The sequence below is a fragment of the Micropterus dolomieu genome, linkage group LG17 (genome assembly GCF_021292245.1).
Source record: "Micropterus dolomieu isolate WLL.071019.BEF.003 ecotype Adirondacks linkage group LG17, ASM2129224v1, whole genome shotgun sequence".
NCBI classification, from domain to species: Eukaryota; Metazoa; Chordata; class Actinopteri; order Centrarchiformes; family Centrarchidae; genus Micropterus; species Micropterus dolomieu.
Window position 1 is genome coordinate 31,127,986 of NC_060166.1, and position 20,104 is coordinate 31,148,089.

A 20,104-nucleotide genomic window follows, 5' to 3' on the forward strand; every position below is an offset into this window, starting at 1 on the left:
TTTGCACTGAACAATGCAGGTGTTTATGTTGTTGGGTGGAAGCCCTGTAGATATGAATGCCATGAAATATGCAGGACATATATGTTGTGTTGTACATGAGAAGATTTTGTTAGTAACTCCGAAAGCACAGAGTGTATTCTGTGTTGTAACGGTTTGTGTTTTTGTATTTTTTATGGGCTCACTAGGATATGCCTAGAGGGAAGATCCTGGAGAATGGAGTATTGTCAAAGTCAGAATTGGGGGTATGACATATACAAAGAACATGTTTTCACAGTCTGACCCATGAGACTGCACAAGTCAGGAAGGGATTTCACCACGCACACTGCTGCAACTGTAATACAAAAACCCTGCGATTCTATTCTGTTCTGTTACCTGAGCTTTCCAGATAAATGCTCACTTAGGCCGAGACAAGCATTTTAGAAATTACAAATGTAAAGTTGAATACATTAATTAGTGAAATGTTTATTAGGCATTTTATCTACTGGCACAGTAGGAAAACAACTAATGAATACTTTCAGGAAGAAAAACACAGAGGGTATTTAGTATTAGAATTACAGTCTAATATAAAGCAATAAGATTGGAAGGGCAAATGTCATTGAATGCCATGATAAAAGGGGTCTACACTGCGTATGGTATCCAATGGCTTCCCTTTCTTTCAGTATGAGAGTGTTTTAAAGTGAGAGAGTTTTAGAGTGTTCAAACAGCAGAGAAAACAAGTACCTGAAAATCCTGTTTAATCAAAATGTACCCCCAGAGAATTTCTTTTTGGCAATTCTGTCAAACCTCTATCTGTCAGGCTTGATTAAACATGAGCAAATTCACGGCAACAATATATGCTATTAATGTCAAGAACTATTAGAGAGGTTAGTTTTTTGTTCTCATTATTCATCAGTACATTTAGCAAATACTGTTCTATGAATAGTAAAGTTCAGCTTACACATAAGACAGCTTGTTCTGTCCTCTCATGAATATGAGGAACAGTCAAGAAAAGCATATATACTCTTGATCACTGTTTTTGAAGAGAGGTAGCCTATAGTTTTCAGGTACAATCAACTCCAGCTGTGAATGCCTGGGGCACACAGTATGGAACCTGATCCTTTTAAGACCAGATGTATTTTTCTAGGATGGTAAGACATGGTCCTCCTTAACTTTAGCATCCTCTATACTATGGTCAGAGGCTTCATTTCTTTGGGTTGGTTCGTATACATAGAACAGACAAATTATAGAAGCCTTGATAATCTGTAGGTTGCAGTTTTAGTGTCATGTTAGGTACATGAAAAGGATGTACCAAAAGGTAATTTATCAGCACTTACTGCTGCTCTGAAGATATTAACAGAATTCTCAAAGACTCTTCCAATTATTCACTCTTGAAAAAAAAAAGATTTTTAACCCAGTTCCCAAGTTTTGACTGGATTTAATATCCAGGTAGCAAGCAATTATATATCTCCTTTGCTCGTTAAGAAACATATTAAAATGTTACTTTATAATGAAATAATACAATATAGACAAATATAACTGATAATAAAACATTTTGTTTCACATTGTGGAAACTGAGCACCAACATATGTCAACAACATATGATATTTCTGGCTACCATCTTTGTTTGGATTAGACAGTGCAGCAACTTGGGAAATGGGTTAAAAAGCTTCTTCACGGTGCATAATTATTTTTCTTATGCAGATGGTTAGAAGAGTCTTTGAGGATTCAGTTTTTTCAAATCACTTGGTATTTATTTTTTGGGAAAATGGATGCTTATCTGTTTGACTTGCATGTAATGCATGAGAGGCACAAACTGGGGCTAGTTTGGGAGTTGAAGCTTGTAACTTTTCTTTTTTCTTTTGTCAGAGACTTCCAATGATTGTGTTAAAAGCAAAGCTAAGCTATCCCTTTGTACTTAAGATAGCAAACAAGTGAATTTCCCAAAAATGTTGGGGCATTATTACCAAAAGCTTGAAAAGGATGGATCCTTGGCCTTCTGGATCAAACTGATATGAATCTTTACTTTTCTTGTGATTGATATGATTATAAAGATCATTGGTGCCTGAAGCCAGTCATCTTACTGAAACACTCCACACCAGAGAGGAAGAGGGGAGGATCAATGTGGTGGGACTGCAGGCCCAGCAGAGAGCAGTGTACTGCTATTCTTTTTGTCATTCCAGTCAGTTTTTCATCTTTATGCAGAACACACACAATGCAGATCTTTGGGACCCAAACTGACATTTCTTTTCTATTGTACAAGGTAATTAAATGTATTCTCCTACCAGCAGCTTGAATGAAAACCATGAGTACTCAAGCTCCTGAGAACCAGAGCTGGGAAACACTAGTAGGAACTGCATTAATACAGAATCCATTGGATCTCATTCCTGAAGGTGGTGATAAGTTCAGAGGTGTGAAATGATCTACCAAAAGTGTACAGAGGGAGCAAAATGCAGCGATATCTGGTGAGGAGGATCGTGCAAGAATGTCTTATGAAGCTACTTTCTCCGCTGAGTCCCACAGGAACTGCATTATTTCAAAATCAACTTAAAGCACTGACTCCCATTTATCAAGGCAATCCACAATTGGCCCACAGGGTAAGCGGCAGTCAACCATAAATCATGTCAGATAAAGCAGCATATACATAACTTCTTTTACCAATTATGTCTTAGTAAGCTTTGATACATGTAGCAGTAATAGTCAAAGCAAAGAAGGGGATCATGAAGCAGCCCGAATATCCCACTGATCTCAACAACCTCTGCAGCTACTTTCAGCAGGGCCTAAAAAATTACTGATCTGGTTGGAAGGAATCTCTCCATCCCAAGCTGAATGCAGCTTAGTCATGACTGGTGTGGCTTCCTTTTTGTATGCTGAGCAGTCTGTAAGGACCGTCTTGCATTAATTATCCCAAATCCTGGTGTAGATTTTGGGCCTATATCAAGAATCAGGCTGAAATAAGAGGATCACGACATGGCACCGCTCTGCAGCCACAGCAGCAAGCTCAGAGAATGGAGCGTAACGGCTGTGTTTCTCCACTGAGACTTCGATCCATAATCATTGTGTGTTGTGACATGTGACTGTTGCAACGATTAAAGGATGGAGGACCAGCAGGGAAAGACGTCAACATATGCATACTGATACAGAGTCAAATCTAAAAAAATTAAGACATAACTACACTGTTGCTGTTGCTGACGACCATCCAGGTTGCTCAAACACATCGGCTGGAGGAGCTAGAGGGGTATTTGCTTGTAAAGAGCGCCATCTGCAGGTTGCAGAAAGGAAACATTTAAAATCTGATAATCGGGTGGAGCCAGAGACAGCTGGGCGGAACCTTCATAGGCAGTGTGTGTCCTTTCCCAAATAAACCATCTGTCAGAAGTTTGAGGCTGTTGAAAGCGTTTCGTGCGACTATTGTCAGGAGTTGAAAGAGTCGGCAGCTTGTTATGGCGTCTTATTAAGCAGGTAAGATGTTTAGTGTTAGTGTTTAATAGTTAAAAAGTTTTTTATTAGGATGCAGCTTTTTGTAGGCGGGGGCCAACAGTGTGGTTACTTCCCAAACAGTAGATAATGAAACAGCAGTGCACATGGTCTGAAAGGAGGAATGGCTGATGCAATACATTATTTACAACATCTGAGATTAGTACTTTAGCAGACCTTGAAGTAGCAGAGAGAGCAGCTCGAAGTTGTCACTAATGATACACTGTGAAGTGAATCAGAAGTAAGTTAGTTTTGTGGGGACGTTTACAACCAGAGTGAAGTTAATTAATCCTTGTGAAACTAAATTCTTTGGGTTTCGCTGCTGTTACCGTCAATAGCTCGGTGTGAAAAGCCTCGATTTCTCCCAATTTTGTAATATAGATTGGAGAGCTAATTTAGGAAGAAGTTTCAATGTTTTGATAAAAGTTAAAGTCACTAAAGATGAGCATAGATACAGTTAAGAGCGCAAAGAACTGAATGCTTTCCAACATATGCGCCTGTCACTGTAACTTAGGCACAGTTAGGGACCGTCGTAAAAGTGCTATACCACCCATTTCAATCTTGTAACTTTTTTGTTTTTCAACATAGAAATCTCAAACCACTGCCATTATAAATAGTGACAGTCCTTAAACATTGCACATCTATCAGTTTGTAAAACTACAGTAAAAAAAAAAATAATAATCATGGTTACCGGTTTTAAGCTCTCCTGCATGCTTGGATGAGCTAATTTTGTGTGTTAGGTTGGAAGCAGAAGCAAGTGACTTAAGCCCTGAATATACTTGCTTTTTAACAATGCATAGGCTTTGACAATGGCATTGTTCACATAGGCCTACTTGCCTGCATACTTTGCGTGTACCTGGTGGATTAAACCTGAATCCGCTAGGGGGCAGATCCCTTGCAGACACCGAATTATATTCTTTCGACAACCTCTGAATTTGCACATCATAAACAAACCAAACATAGCGACACTAAAGTTTTGGTTATCTATAGAGATTTAAGTACATTTAGGAAAAACCCCGCTGCAGATCTTGTCCCAGTTTACAGGGTTGAATGTCACCTCCAGATCCCGCTCCCACAACAGCTTCAGAGAGTCATAGCCTGAAGAATCAGAGTAATGAAGTATAAATCTCGGAAATCAGTCCTTTGGGAGAGCAGGTAGTGATTTTACAGACATGAGATCTCGGTAATTGTGAAGTAGCTCCAGGAGTTTTACTCAGGGTGTCCGCGGGGTCTTAAAAGATGATAAATCAATTTTGCGAAAATTAAGGCCATTAAAAAGTATTAAAAAGTCTTAATCGCCATTTAACAAGGTATTAAAATTAGAAGATATTCTTTTCAATGTGAAAATCCTGTTTGTCCAAAAGTTTGTTTGTTAAAAGTGTAGATGAACGTACTATTTATAATGCATAGCCAAAAATACTAGACAGGCAGTAAGTAGCGACTGTGTGATTCGTTTCTGTAACGTTTGGTGCAGCGATCTTCCGTGCGCCTATTTCACTCTTAAAAGCTCCAAAAAATAGATCCATGCAAACGGGAAAAAGATTTACGTATACAACCGACCGTAATTTCCCACCCCGCCGGACTCGCAATGTTAATCGTCCAAAACATATTCGGAGTGGCGATCAGGAGTAACGGGCTTAACCCGGTTGGCCAGTCGCTCTGTGGCCACCTGAACAGCCCCGTTCCTGAAAAACAAGAGCAAGATGCGCCGCCAGCAGCGGAATCGGTAAGACAGAATACAAGGAGCGTGCGGGTTTGGCTAACGTTAGCCCGCAATTTATCAGTGCCTTTTATTAAAACACATTCAACTTTTCATAAAGCCGATGCTCTCGTCAGTGTCACTTTTTGTGAACAGATCAATAACAGCCTGGATAGAGCGTGCTGCAACAAACTTTCTAAATGTTGAACTCATTGTTCTGCATAAACGGTTATGATTATTGACGAGTTAGTAGCCTGCCCGAAAACAAGGTTGGAGACTATCATGTAGCCTAGAGCATTTTTCTTGCACAAAGTTAATGAATAAAAAACAACCCCAAACTGAAACAGCTGTAATTTGAATTAATATTATACTAGTGGTAAATTATATACTATTATATGAAATTATATTTAATATAGTAACATAATGAATTTATTAATATCAAACTTAAATGTTTACTATTACATTAACAATATACTTTTAATTTAATGTTATAATATTAGGCTTTACTAATAGAGTCATTTAGCCTAGCTCCTCCAGGTTGTGCCTGTGCTACACCGCCTACACTACTTACGTTATTCATCACTCAGTTTATTGTCTTCATCTTTGTTCCCTCCTGGCCTATTTGAATTTTGTTGTATTGATCAAGTGGTCGATTAAAGTTATCACACGTATCATTGCAGGCAAGCTCACATTATCTAGTTTAAACCAACTGAAACACAAAAATACACTGTGTTTCACATGATTTGCTGTAATGTTGAGTACATAAACATCATAGCTAATGTAAGACGGTGGCTTTTTGCAGGAAATCTGTCCAGTCCTTCACATAGAAAACAGTTGGCCATTACAGGCTGTTATAGGCAACTGAGAATGTTGGTGAATGCCTAAATTGTTAGGTGGCGTTACAACCTGATGACAATAAATATGTTATAAATATATTGAAATTCCTTTTAAAAACTCAAAAATGTCCCTTTTAAAGGTGTGTGGCTGATTTAATCGGTTAGCTCAAAGTGGCGCGGCAGTCTTAAGATATGTTGAAAAAGTCTTGAAAAGGTCTTAAAAAGGTATTGAATTTTACTTCAAGATTCCTGTATATACCCTGTTACTGTAAACCTCCAGCCATGAATCTCCTTTTTTAAAACTCTGCTGCTGACCTTCTTCTTCTTTTGCATTTAATGGTGGTTGGCAAACAAACATACTGCCACCACCTGGGCTGGTGTGTGGAACAGTAGATTGCTGCTTTGGGGCATATAAATCTATGCGGCATATATAGCAGCAGTATTGGGCAAATTATTCAGTACAATTTTGGTACAAGCAGTCAAAACAGCGGAGAAAAACGTTCAGCCCTACTTGGGCCCTGCCCGGATGCACCGCGACCCACTACTGAAAACTATACTAGGGATTCTACTCGGCCCTGTTAAAACTTGGTTTCACTACTTATGAGAGAGGAGAAACCAATCGAGTTTCAAAAGCAAGGAATATCTGATTTTAAAAAATTTGTGTTTTTTAAAATATTAATAAAAGAATTATATGGAAAATAAAACAGGTAATCAGGCTTTTCTCCTTCCATTGCTTTTTTGAGTCTATCTCTTAGTAAATAAACAACAATTATGTGCCTTATTGGGTAAAACACACATTTTTATGACCGTTTGGGTACTATTGGAGTATTTTAAAAAGGCAGTGTAGTCACCTGTGAAATAAATGTGAGTTTATTAGTTTTTAATAATATTTTGGAGCAATATAATGGCCATCGTACCAGCTAGTTTTCAGACGCATATCTCCGACCTCAGACTGTTCCTGCATATCAGAGACACCTTAGCTACCAACACACTCATACATATGTGTGAAGATAAAATCTGGGAACCAGAAATTAGACATGTTTTGGAGATGAATGTTATGGTGTAGATGCTGTATTCGGTCACTATCACTGTGACTGATTCTTGCATATATTCACAAACTATGACGAAGGTACAGAATGTAAACACAGTCAGTGAGAAGCCTGCAAGGCCATGTCAGCTGAGCTCTAACAGTGCATTCAGGGGGACTGTTTTTGACACTGCACCTGGCTTTAAACTAGGGTGTCAACATCTCATAATCTACAACATGGATGATACTATTATTGGCTGTATTATATATAACCCTGTAGATTATACATACTGAATAACAGTTATCATATGACAGTTGTGGTAATATTTAGTATATGACCAAAGGGCAGGATATAGACTTCTCCTAGTCCACCACTGCAGTATTGATCATGTATATAATATATAGTTATGTATTTGATGATGTGAGTCTGAGTGGTATGGGCTAATTTTTTCCCCACAAGGGCAAGAAACATTACGTGTGCTCAAAACCCACTTTAAGGCCTTTGTCTGTGAAGATAAGAATGTTTCAGCAAAAATAGCAAAACCTGTTCCTTTTTTCTGATGTTGTTCTTATGTTCTGTCCTTAGTGGCTTTAATAGTGCAAGGTCCATGTGGCCCTAGAGTGTCACTAGGTCTACATCCCTGGAAAGGAAAGTTTGTTTGGCTTGTGTAAGCTGTTTGTTTTAATGATTGCCCTAACATGGCACTTTGTTTACTACACCAAAAGGGCAGGTTTTTGTAGTGCTGCTAAATACTCATGCACATGCCAAGTGCTCAGTGGTCCTTGAATTGGCTCTCTGCTCTTGTTGTCTTTTTAAATTCATGCAGGGAAAACCTCATATCTGAAAAAGGTGCGGTTGCATACTGGAATTCATAGAAAATGTGTTTTCCCAGACACAGGTGGTTCTGCAGGTGTCCGTCAGCTATATGAAATCGCTGTAACACTTGCAGTATCATTTGAATTCAGCCAACACAGATAGGATGCAGCACCTGTATTAATGCTTAACTGAGTGAGTCAATGTTATTTTCAGGATGTAATGTCTTTAATAGTGCTGAAAAATTTTGAATGAATTAATTGAATTTGCAAGTGCGATATGATTTGCGATATTAGGAGGAATGCTCATTTTTACATAATTATTTCTCCTTTTCATTGAAAAAACTTCTTTAAATGATTATGGGGTGATTTTTGTAAGGATTTGTACCGAACAAAGATGTTTTCTTAAGTCTGTAGAATATGATGTGTAGGCCAGGACATCTCTGTAGCCGTATAATATTTGATTTAAAATGGTATTTTGACACACACATAGCCCTGCTCAGCCCTAGTCTTTTACATTATTTTACATGGAAAGAATTAATTAAAATGTCCTTTTATTGTAACCCCACAGATACTTTTACAGTACTACATGTCTATTATACCAATGTCCAGTCTATGCCAGCCCAACCAATATCTGAGCCAATTTGCTTCTTTGAGGTTATACTCATATATTATATTAAAGTTTTGTTTGATGACTCTGCTGTCTTCTCCATGCGTATTTTTGTCCAGCTGACATAAAAGACATTTAAAGGAGCAAAAGTATTTTCCCTCAGGGCAAATAGTGAAGAGCATGTGACATACTTCTATTCCAAATTCACCCCCACCCCTGTGTGTCATGAGCATCTGTTGAGTTTGATGATTGGCTGAGAAGAGGGCAGGGCCCTATCACACCCACCTTCCTTTTTTAGCTCAGTCTCTGCATGTCACATCTCCTGCATGCTACAGTTGGCCACTGTGGAGGGGTGTGAACGATTTCGAGAACAAATGTTCTCACGTGCGTAGAATATAAGATATTTTCTTCTGTTCACATTTTTGACTAATACACTAGGTACACATTAGCTTAGATGCAGTTTGTTCTTTCTAGTTTCAACTGTATGTACATTCAGCAGGGTTGTTTTAGTTTCTGCATGTTGGTCTTATCAAACTGTGGGCCAAGTGAAATTTCTGGTCCAGGTCATCATCATAACCTACTTGGGCAAATCCTGGCTTCTTTTTGGAAGCGTGTTCAACACACATCCTCATTTACTGAAGTGTGGTGGAAATATGCCTCTGTGCGTCTTACATATTCGCAAACAGCAATTTATATTGTCTTTTAATATGAACCATTAGTATTTATTTTATGTAGAACTACTGTATTTCAGCGGTAAGGTAGCTGTAAGATAAAAGAGTACAATTGGGGTCATTTTTCTGGCCGTCTTGTTTTCATGACTTGACTATAATGAGTAGATCCTGCTAGAGTCAGTCAGTAGTGCACGAGGGGAAAATGTCGTCACAGCTGCTCTGTGGATCTAGAACCCACAGGCCACGTGATGTCTCTATTCTATTTGTGAGATGGACACCTGAATGGTTAGTACGCCAAGATGCGTCTGCGTCACATGTCAAACCAGCACTTGTAAACGTCTCCCTCAGGTCTATTAATCTGAAGCTGAATGGAAGTGAGTCTACAGCTACACTGTGGAGAAAAGTGGTTGAGTTGACAGAAAGAATAGTAACTGTGTATATCGGTGACGACAGAAGATCCTGCTCTGTATTGTGTTGTGAAAGTGAGTACTTATCTGTGTTGTTGGGCAGATCTTACTATGTCTCTGCTGTGCTGTTTTGAACGAGGCTTTGTAGTTTGATCTTGGATTGCCAGGATTATGCCCTGTGCAATATTTACAATATACTTTAATGTTATTGTTTGGCAGATAGCACTGTTATGAAATGATATCATCGTTTGGTTTATATTTTATAGTTATGTAAGTGAGATGTAAAATGTGACAAGTCCATTACTGCTGACTTTTTAATATACATTTTGTCCAGGTCATCATCATGATATGGCATTATTTCTAGGGGTGTGACAAGACATTTAGCTCATGAGACAAGACGAGACACGATACTGGGTACTCCAGAACGAGATGATACAAGATTTTAACACACTATTTTAAAGAAATTTTAATGCCAAATTATATGAAAATGTTGAGCATTAAAGACTTAATTTCCTGCATTCTGGTGATTTTTTTCCCACCAATTTCTGCCTTTTCTGCATCACTTTAGGGTAGAAATGTTTCTTATTTTTAAATTTCAAATTCAGGAGGCAGGTGACAATTCATAGTAACTTTGACAGAGTAAGGATCTCAGGCATTCTGTATTGCTTTCAGATATGTTTCTCCTGTAGATCAACTTTTCTCATTTAATATTATCCCTGCTGAGTCAACACACATGTGGGTGTGGTTCAGTCTTCGCTCTTCTTTTGTGTCTTTGTTTGGGGTAGAAACCTCTTTGAATGTGCATGTGGCACCTTTTCAATTCAATGATAAATTAATTCATTTTAATTCAGTTATTAACTCCTGCTCTTCAATAGCTCCTGTGTTTCAGCAGCTTATCTGCTCATGTTCAAAACTTTCTGCACATTCAAAATCTATCCCACATACTACGAGCATAACATCATATTTAATAAGAATTCATAACATTTTTTAAAAGTCTACGTATCCAATACTCTGCTGTACATTACGTTATCTTTCTGTTGAGACAAGGAGGTAGAAACCGAAACTGACTGAAAACACTTATAAGGCAGAAATCTCACCAAAAAAGTGACACACAACTATAGCGCCTCTGAAGTGCAGCTCACAGTCCCAAACAGAGCATGGTTGAGAAATATCATCACGTTTTAATCTTCTAACACCCCTAATTATTTCACATTACAGTATCTGAAGAAGATATCCTTCATGTGACTTCGATTGGCACATTGTCAAAAAGTTGGCAAACTTTTTATATCTCAAGTAGGCTCAGCAGAGGTGGAGTGCTACGGCTGCCTGCACGTTAACCTGGAACAATATACCTAAACGGATGAAAACAGTAGTTAAATAAGAGGACAGAAAAGGAGAACAGAGTATCTTTTGGAAGTAGTAATATCTCTGTAGCTTTTGCAGTTCTTTGAACAGAAGAGGCACCCAAATAGTTCATCCTACATACTAAAGTATGATCCACATATTGAAGGATCATGAAGAATGCAGAATATAATGCATACTACTGTATGCCAATAAGAAGCTGTACTAGACCTCTTTAGACCAAAAGCATTGTTAAATTTGACTGTGCAATGTCTCAGATTCCACAAGTCATAAGTATGACGCAGATGCTCCTTACACCATCTGGCATTGTTGACGTGAATGAAGTAAATTAATTCACATCAATTTACGCAGCAAGGACCAGTAAGCTAGTTTATTACATTGGGTTAATGCTCTTCATGTAAAATACACCAATAGTAATGTTCTCATTTTCATTTTTGTGATACTGCCAAAATGCTCATAGCAATGTCCTCCACCACTGATTGGAAGGCAGAGGAATTTACTGTGAATGCCAAAAGTTTTTGTTCCAAAAAAAAAGAACACAACAAAATGTCAGATTTATATTATAGATTTGTATTAATCAACTTAGCTATTAATTTTTAGAACATCAAATCAAAGTTGGAAGCTCACGGAAAAAAAGAGTTGCTTCGTATGGGACAGCACAATTTCTTTCTTCTTTTCATTTGTCTGTTTAGACATGCATAGTAATCTCAGCATCGTTCCTGCCATGTTCTGTCAACAGGTAAATTATCTTCTGTAGAGCCTTTGGTGCAGAGTGCCAGCCAGGATGATTCTGGCAACATTAAAGAGTTTTGGGAAGCAGCTCCTGCGGGTGAAAGTTGTGGACTGTAACACAGAAGACTCCCGCTTGTCTCGATGCCTCAACACGTTTGACCTGGTGGCCCTGGGCGTTGGCAGCACGCTGGGTGCTGGAGTTTATGTGCTTGCTGGCGCTGTAGCCAGAGACAGCTCAGGGCCTGCCATCGTTCTGTCTTTCCTCATCGCTGCCCTCGCCTCAGTCCTCGCTGGTCTGTGCTACGCCGAGTTCGGAGCCCGTGTCCCCAGAACTGGCTCGGCTTACCTCTATAGCTATGTGACAGTTGGAGAACTGTGGGCCTTTATCACAGGCTGGAACCTCATCCTCTCTTACGTCATTGGTGAGACACTTTAAAAAAGAAAGGAAAGGAGTTGGCTGCTAGACCAGATATTGTATATGTCCGGTTTATATTGTATATTTCCTCTGCACAGGAACCTCAAGTGTGGCCAGAGCATGGAGTGCAACCTTTGATGAGCTGATTGGAAGGCACATTGAGGAATTCTGCAGACGATACATGACAATAAAAGCCCCGGGCTTCCTGGCAGAGTATCCAGACATATTTGCGGTCCTAATCATAATCACTCTGACAGGTGAGGAGCAGCCTTGATGCATCTCTCTCTTGTTTTATCCCCCCACCCCCCAACCCTTCCCTATTTTCGGCTTTTGTCTTTCATGTTGTCTTTTTTTTAACTACTTGCAGGACTGCTTGCATTTGGAGTGAAGGAGTCAGCCTTGATAAATAAAATATTCACCTGCATCAATGTACTGGTGCTGCTGTTTGTGGTCATATCTGGTTTGGTCAAAGGAAATCTAAAAAACTGGAACTTGAACCCTGAAGAAATCCTCAATGCCACCAGCAACTCTAGCCTTAAGTGGGTGAAATGAAGAGCTCCCAAAATGGATAATGTTCTTACTGATATACCAGAGTTGTGTTTTGAAGAAGCTTAATGTTAATGTTAATTTTCTTTAACTTCCAGTATGTCTGATCACTTAACATCAGAAGAAAGTCTTGGTGATGGTGGCTTCATGCCATTTGGCTGGACTGGAGTCCTTTCGGGTGCTGCTACCTGTTTTTATGCCTTTGTAGGGTTTGACTGTATTGCCACTACAGGTAAGAGGGAACACATTAAATTGGTAATCGATACACATAACCCTTATCCTCTGACATCTCCAGTTACGTTTCCTCCTCAGGAGAAGAAGTGAAGAATCCACAGAGGGCCATTCCTATTGGAATTGTGGCCTCGCTGCTTATCTGTTTTGTGGCATACTTCGGTGTTTCTGCAGCCCTCACTGTGATGATGCCTTACTACTTGCTGGACAAGAACAGCCCACTGCCAGTTGCTTTTAAGTATGTGGGCTGGGAGGGAGCCACTTATGCAGTGGCCATTGGCTCTTTATGTGCCTTGTCGACCAGGTAAGAGGCTCTCCTACTACCTCTCAGCATGATAAGTTGTACAGGATTTCTAAATGTTAGCATATTTTTTTCCTAAATTAATAATTCATGTACAGTACACTGAATATGGAATTGTATTATATTCTGTTTTGTTAATTTAAGTACTTGATGACAGATTCTAGAACTAATCAATTGAGAGTAAATTTAGTGATTATTTCTAGTTGAATGTTATGAAATGCTGAGACTGACTACTTAACTTATTTAAAGCTGCCTGTGGAGTTTTCTTGTTAAAAAACTTTACTTTCAGCGTTACTCACTGAAACGCATTGTGTGTATCCTTGAAGTCTAACAAAAGTGTTGAATGCATTTCCTACCTCATTTACAAAGCAGATTTTTCTTGACAGTTAGAAACCCACATTGTTTACATTCATGTTCACACGCTTCCAGTCATACCTGCAGTGGAACTCACTAAACACTTGGTATTTCACCCGGAGGCAATCCTGTGTCATGTGTGAGTGTCACATGCCTGAGGCGCATTCTCGTCGGCTTGCATTGGTTCACCTAGTCACTTTTTGGATAAGCTAGCAAAACTGTAACCTAAAATATGATTTATAAAGCTAATCTTTGCTTTAACATGAGTTTAAACCTACAGGAGACCTCACTCTTAATAGTAACTTGAAACAGAGACAATTTTATTAAATTTTTTCTGATCATCGATTTATGAAGATACATTGAGCTTTTTGCTCCTTGTACTGCTGGCACACCTGTAACCATCACTAGACCCCTCCAGATTTTCAAATGAGTTTTACCTGACTGTTAAACTAAAATTAACTAAATTCTCAAATTGACCATGATAATGTTATACTGGAAAATATGTACAACTAATAAGTTCTAAAATATATTTACATTCAGATGGACTAAATTATGTCCAACAGCAAAAATCTACTCAGATGTCTGTATTCTTATATCAGTGTAGTATTTTGTATCGATAGAGGCCCAGCCCAAATGGCTTATTAGGCATTCTATCATACATAGTACATAGGTGTAAAACCAAATATAGAAATGATAGGAAAACAAGAATAGTATATTCTGCATGGCTTCATACTTGACATGCATCAAATAAAATGATCTCATATTGTATCCGTGTGTTATTGTAGTTGCCTAAATTTCCATGGTTTTGAAATTAAACCAGCCCATACTTTGCCATTCAGTCCAACTTATCATCAAACCAAAATAATGATATTGGACACATGTTTTCACACTCTAATGTTAGCATGACTGGATAGTACAGTGCTAACGTAACTCACCCTCCAGTGTGGAATGTGCACTCAGAGCAGCTACATCCTGCAAAACCACGCCCAAACTTGAAATACCAAGTTTTAGGAAATCCCTGCCTTTTGTTGCGTTTACTAATTTTACTTCCAAAAATGTGGACATAGAATTATGTGTTGTGGGTATTTTTTGCATGTGTATTATGTATACATTGTTTTATAGCAGATAATAAGCGGACAATATTTACTGAATATTATATAGCCTAAGCAAATTTTTGATGCTCATTCTTAAATGGACTTTTGGCCTTAAAGTATGTGGACACCCCTGACAAATTTTTGGTCTAAGGCTGTTTTCATGGTTTGTGCCCCTTAGTTAAGGTAAATCTTAATGCTACAGCAAACAATATTTTAAAAGGTAATGTGCTTCCCCCTTTGTGACAACAGTCCCCTGTTATATTTTGTAACTGTGTGCATTCACTTGCACGGCATGCTTTTTTCTCTTTTTCCCGTACTAGTTTACTAGGCTCCATGTTCCCAATGCCCAGAGTGATTTGGGCCATGGCAGAAGATGGCCTGCTCTTCAAATGTTTGGCTAACGTCAGCCCACGAACCAAAACCCCTTTAACAGCTACAGTAACATCAGGTGCTGTTGCAGGTGAGCTCACAACCTAAACCTACTAACTGTTTGGGCTTTTGATCAGAACCCTAAAGACACTCTTGGTACATGTTTCCTCACCACAAGCACTCAACCAAAACCAAGATAGTCATTAAACACAGATCCCGCAAATAATATTTCTTCCTCAATTATATTATGTACAAAGCTGACGCAGCACCATCCTAAGTAAAGGATCTTGTATTGTTTACCAGGATGTCGGGCTGAGAATGGCTGCAGTTGAGTCCTTGTGTGAAACCAGAGTTAACTAACTTTCCTTAAAAGTTAAACACCTCTGCCTCCTCCTCCTTCTTTATCCATCCTTCGCTTAGTCTCCTTGGCTCGATGTTTCCGCTTCCACGCATTATCTTTGCTATGGCTCGCGATGGTCTGCTCTTCTCGTTTCTGGCACGTGTCAGCGAGAGGAAGACGCCCATCATCTCCACCTTGGTGTCAGGGCTTATGTCTGGTAGGTAGCTGAGATGAGGCCATAGGTAACAGTGCTATCTTGTGGAAGGAGGATGGAGGCAAAATCACCTACGGTTGTAAATAAATAGAACTGTACCATAATAATTTGAAAATTATTGATTTTAAAAGTGTGAATGACCTAAAAATAAAATATCTGCATTAAGTTGTGGTTTAACCTTTTGGATTACTTTGAAGAAGTCTATTATCTTGCTGACATGTATTTTTCTCCTGTGTGTCCTGCAGCTGTGATGGCTTTCCTGTTTGACTTGAAAGACCTGGTTGACCTCATGTCCATTGGCACTTTGCTGGCCTACACTCTGGTGGCTGCCTGTGTGCTGGTCCTCAGGTGCTCCTCATCTCTCAGCTTATGTTTCCAGTCTAAGGTTCACAGGACACTTGAGGATTATCAGGCTGAATAACACCAAATTAGTACATCCTCTCACTGGGAAGGAAATCGCCAGTCAGAGACTAATCATTCTAAATGTGTGTGCAAGTGTGACACTCACAGTTTCCGTTTCTATGTGATACTGGACAACTGATCTGAGCTGCCCCGATGATATCAAACATGCAGTCTTCAAACATAGGATCATGGAGTCTTTGAGGATAAGAATAGCCACTGAGAATTTATCAAAGTTAAATATAATTAATTAATAATTCAGAGATATTCTTTTGGAATATTCCCACTTACTACTGACCTCCAGCCTCACTAAAAGGTGTCATCCAAATTAGATTACAGACCTGAATCATCCTAATCAAGTGTAGCATATTCACTAGAGAGAAACATCTGTTAAACCAATCATTATGTATGCAATGCAGTGTTTTTTAACAGGTTAGGTCTCCTTTTGTGTGCTTGGCAAAACAAAATCGCAGTTTTGAGAGTCCCGCAGTTTTCAAGTATGGTTTTGACTGTTTGTTTTGCCGTCTGAAGGTACCAGCCTGAACAACCCAGTGTGTCCTATGAGATGGCCAACACTCAGGAGGAACCCGAAAGTGCTGAGTCTTTTAACGAAAGCAACATTGACATTTTACCACAACCAGACGATCGCTTCACCATCAAGAATCTAATTTACCCTTCAAACACGGAGCCGTCCCCTCTGTCCGGGTTTGCAGTCAGCATTTGCACCAGTGTACTTGGTGAGACATATACAAAGCCCAGAGAAAAGTTGGATGAAAGTGCCATAACATTTTATCTGGTTATTGATTCACCTTTGTTTACTGTTCTATTTTTCCCTCCAGGTGTTTTGGTGTGTGTCTTCAGTGTTGTAGCTGTTCATGGAGGGCTGGCATCCTGGTCAGTGTCTGTCCTCAGTACTATCATGGTGGTCTGCTTGATTCTCACCTTGATTGTGTGGAGACAGCCACAGAGCAAGACCAAGCTTGCCTTTAAGGTATGTGTTGTCTCACACTCTTCCACAGCCATACATACAATAATTAATATATTGTCAGAATGTGATAAGCGTGATGTGTAACTTACTAGCCCCTTCTTTATACATGTTTATTTAAAAAAAGGCCTTTTAAAAGCAAGCAATTTAATTTTAGTTGAACTGCTGTTAAAGTGTAAACTGTGAAAGTGAACAGAGTTCATTAACAAGCAAACAGTAGCCGTGTTTCCATCAACGTTTTTCAATGCCCATTTTGAAGTATCGCATTAGAAAAGGTTGATGGAAACGCAAAAAATCCTTAATTTTGCAAAAAAGTTTTTACACTCGCTTGAGGTGTTTTTGCCTTTGTCGAAAAAGAGTAAATGCGCTAAATGGGAGATGGAAACACTTTTTCCGAATAAGTTCTGACGTAGCAAACTTGTAACTCATGACTGATCAGCTGTTTCTGCAGTCGGCGTCCTGCCGACTGCATGCCTGCTGAGAATTTCATGCACCTCGCGGCTGGTAATGCTCATTTGTGCTGAGAAAAGAGGTGGATGCAAATATTGGCAGGTCATCTGTTCTGCCGATTTATGCATTCATCTCTTAAAGGTCCTTTTCAGATACCTTGCTCTGCACACTGATCAAACAGGTCCAGGATCCATCCATCCATCGTCAACCGCTTATCCTGCGTACAGGGTCGCGGGGGGCTAGAGCCTATCCCAGCTGGCATCGGTCGAAAGGCAGGGTACACCCTGGACAAGTCGCCCGTCCATCGCAGGGCCACACATAGACGAACAACCACTCATGCTCACACTCACACCTAAGGACAATTTAGGGTCACCAATGAACCTAGTCCGCCTGTCTTTGGACGGTGGGAGGAAGCCGGAGCACCCGGAGAGAACATGCAAACTCCACACAGAAAGGTGAGGCGACAGTGCTAACCACTGCACCACGGTGCCGCCTCAAACTGGGATATCACCGCATATTTTTTCTGAATCTCAATGAATATTACAGCATTTAAAAGCATTATTTGGAGGTGCATGCAATTCTTGGCAGGCATGCAAAACTCGGCATAACACCAGATATTCCCATAATGTGCAAGGACATGTCTGGCAACTTGCCCGCTTGAAACACATTTCTAAGGACCTCTCTCCATTTTTCTAAGATCAATGGCCATCAGGTTTATGTGACTGGTTTTGTTTCTGGTTTGGAACCCATACGTCTTGCTTATTACAACCATGTGTAACGTCAGCTACTGGCGTAACTACGCTTGCCGGTTTATTCGCTCCAAACCAGTTGATTTAAACGCACATATTTCGCAATTTCTCTTGTTTTTCTTTTTTGCGACATTTCAAAAGTACACTTAAAATTTGCATGACAATTATGATGGAAACATGACTAGTGAAGAGGGGAGGATCTTCTCTTTGGAGTTTATTATTTGTCCTAACCTGCTAAACGACAGCACATATTTTAGCCCAACAGCTACATATTACATGTACTTAACATAATTGTGGATTATTTACAAAGTTCTGTTCATTTCAGTTGATTATTATAATCAGCCTGTAGAGACATGAACTTCCGTGCCATCGTAGTGAACATTTTCTCACTTTTATTTCAGTGTATAGTTTTGCACTCAGACTCTTTAAACATTTAAATGCTGAAAGAAAAGAAATGGAACACACTGGCTGCCTTAAAAATACCAAATAACCTAGGATGTTTGGCATGCTTTTGGTTTGGCACAAATATAAAATTCATCTTTACCAAGTAACACAGGCTAATTATTGGGGAAATGTCTTCTATTTAAAGCAATGCAAACACAATCTACTGTAGCTTCAATGGAGAGTTTTAATAAGCAAATACAAAACACATATGTGATGTGGTCAAGCTACACTATATTGCCAAATGTTTTAGCACACCCCTCCGAATCATTGAATTCAGGTGTCCCAATCACTTTCATGGCCACAGGTGGATAAAAATCAAGCATCTAGGCATGCAGACTGCTTCTACAAACATTTGTGAAAGAATGGGTCGATCTCAGGAGCTCAGTGAATTCAAGCGTGGTACCGTGATAGGTTGCCACCTGTGCAATAAGTCCATTCGTGAAATTTCCTCACTACTTAATATTCCATGATCAACTGTTAGTGGTATTATAACAAAGTGGAAGCGATTGGAAATAACAGAAGTCAGCCACGAAGTGGTAGACCACATGAAATCACATCTGTGCCTGACCTCTGTAATGTGCTTCTAGAAGAATGGTCAAGAATTCCCATTAGACAGCCTTCCCAGAATAGTTGAAGCTGTTATAGCTGCAAAGGGTGGACCAACTCCATATTAACCCCTATGGATTAAGAATGGGTTGTCATTAACCTTCATGTGCATGTAAAGGCAGGCGACCCTAAACTTTTGGCAATATAGTGTACGTACAGAAATGCTTCTTTTGCTTTATATCTTCATATACCAAAACATAAAGGGAGGTTACGTAGTTTAAAGGACTGAAAATTCCTTGATCACGGTCTTAGAAAAGATAAATACACACACTCTCTCTTCACAGGTTCCCCTGCTGCCCTTTGTCCCAGTAACTAGTTTGTTCATCAATGTCTATCTGATGATGCAGCTCGACAAAGGAACCTGGATGCGCTTTGCCATCTGGATGGTCTTAGGTACTTTTGGTCATTGTCAAATAATATCTCCAGTACTGTACTTGTGGTTTGAAAAGGAATTAATGTCTTCGCCATTTGTAGGTTTCTTTATCTACTTCGGCTATGGTATTCGCAACAGTGCAGAGGCAGTGTTGAGCAGGTCTGACACCTACATGCCAGCCTGCACGATAAAGGGAGAGCCCATGGCCACAGAGAAGGAAGCCTTCCTACACAACACACACAACGCTGTTGGAGATGATGATGAAGATTCTTGAGGAAACAGGAGGTTCACTAATCCACTTTGTTCTGCAGATCAAACAAATCCAGGCATGTGCAGGCATATGGAGACTTTGTCTGCATAAAGTAAAAAGAATTTTAAAAGACTATGAATCTCCATACATCAGAAAAACAAGATTTAATTTCAGAAAACTTTATTTTCAAGCTAAAAAGTATTTTTTCACTTTAAATTTCAATTTCACTAAACACAACTAAATCTGTGGACAGCAACCAAAGGCAACGCCCAAGTAGTTTTATTAAAGACATCTATTTTACAGATATCTATTGTTAAACTTTACTTTGGTTCCTTAATCCACAGTATATCTGAATGATGACGATCATTCAGATA

The 20,104-nt window shown here is 39.3% G+C and overlaps 1 protein-coding gene across 1 annotated transcript; it reads left to right on the forward strand.

Annotated features, from left to right (window-relative positions):
• The first annotated feature begins 3,306 nt into the window (after positions 1-3,306).
• Positions 3,307-20,036, forward strand: LOC123985706 (high affinity cationic amino acid transporter 1-like). The gene is made up of 12 exons (XM_046073511.1): positions 3,307-3,438; positions 11,618-12,032; positions 12,124-12,282; positions 12,393-12,564; positions 12,670-12,803; positions 12,884-13,106; positions 14,872-15,011; positions 15,720-15,822; positions 16,405-16,610; positions 16,713-16,864; positions 19,392-19,500; positions 19,582-20,036. Exons 2-12 carry the CDS (start codon positions 11,663-11,665, stop codon positions 19,752-19,754), a joined length of 1,941 nt encoding a protein of 646 aa, XP_045929467.1. The 5' UTR covers positions 3,307-3,438; positions 11,618-11,662; the 3' UTR covers positions 19,755-20,036.
• Positions 20,037-20,104: the final 68 nt, after the last annotated feature.

Excerpts from the sequence above, each read along its gene's own strand:
- LOC123985706 (XM_046073511.1), top strand. The coding sequence starts at position 11,663 with ATGATTCTGGCAACATTAAAGAGTTTTGGGAAGCAGCTCCTGCGGGTG. Across the intron at positions 12,033-12,123 it reads CATCCTCTCTTACGTCATTG|GAACCTCAAGTGTGGCCAGA; the intron begins GTGAGACACTTT and ends TCCTCTGCACAG. Across the intron at positions 19,501-19,581 it reads TGCCATCTGGATGGTCTTAG|GTTTCTTTATCTACTTCGGC; the intron begins GTACTTTTGGTC and ends CGCCATTTGTAG.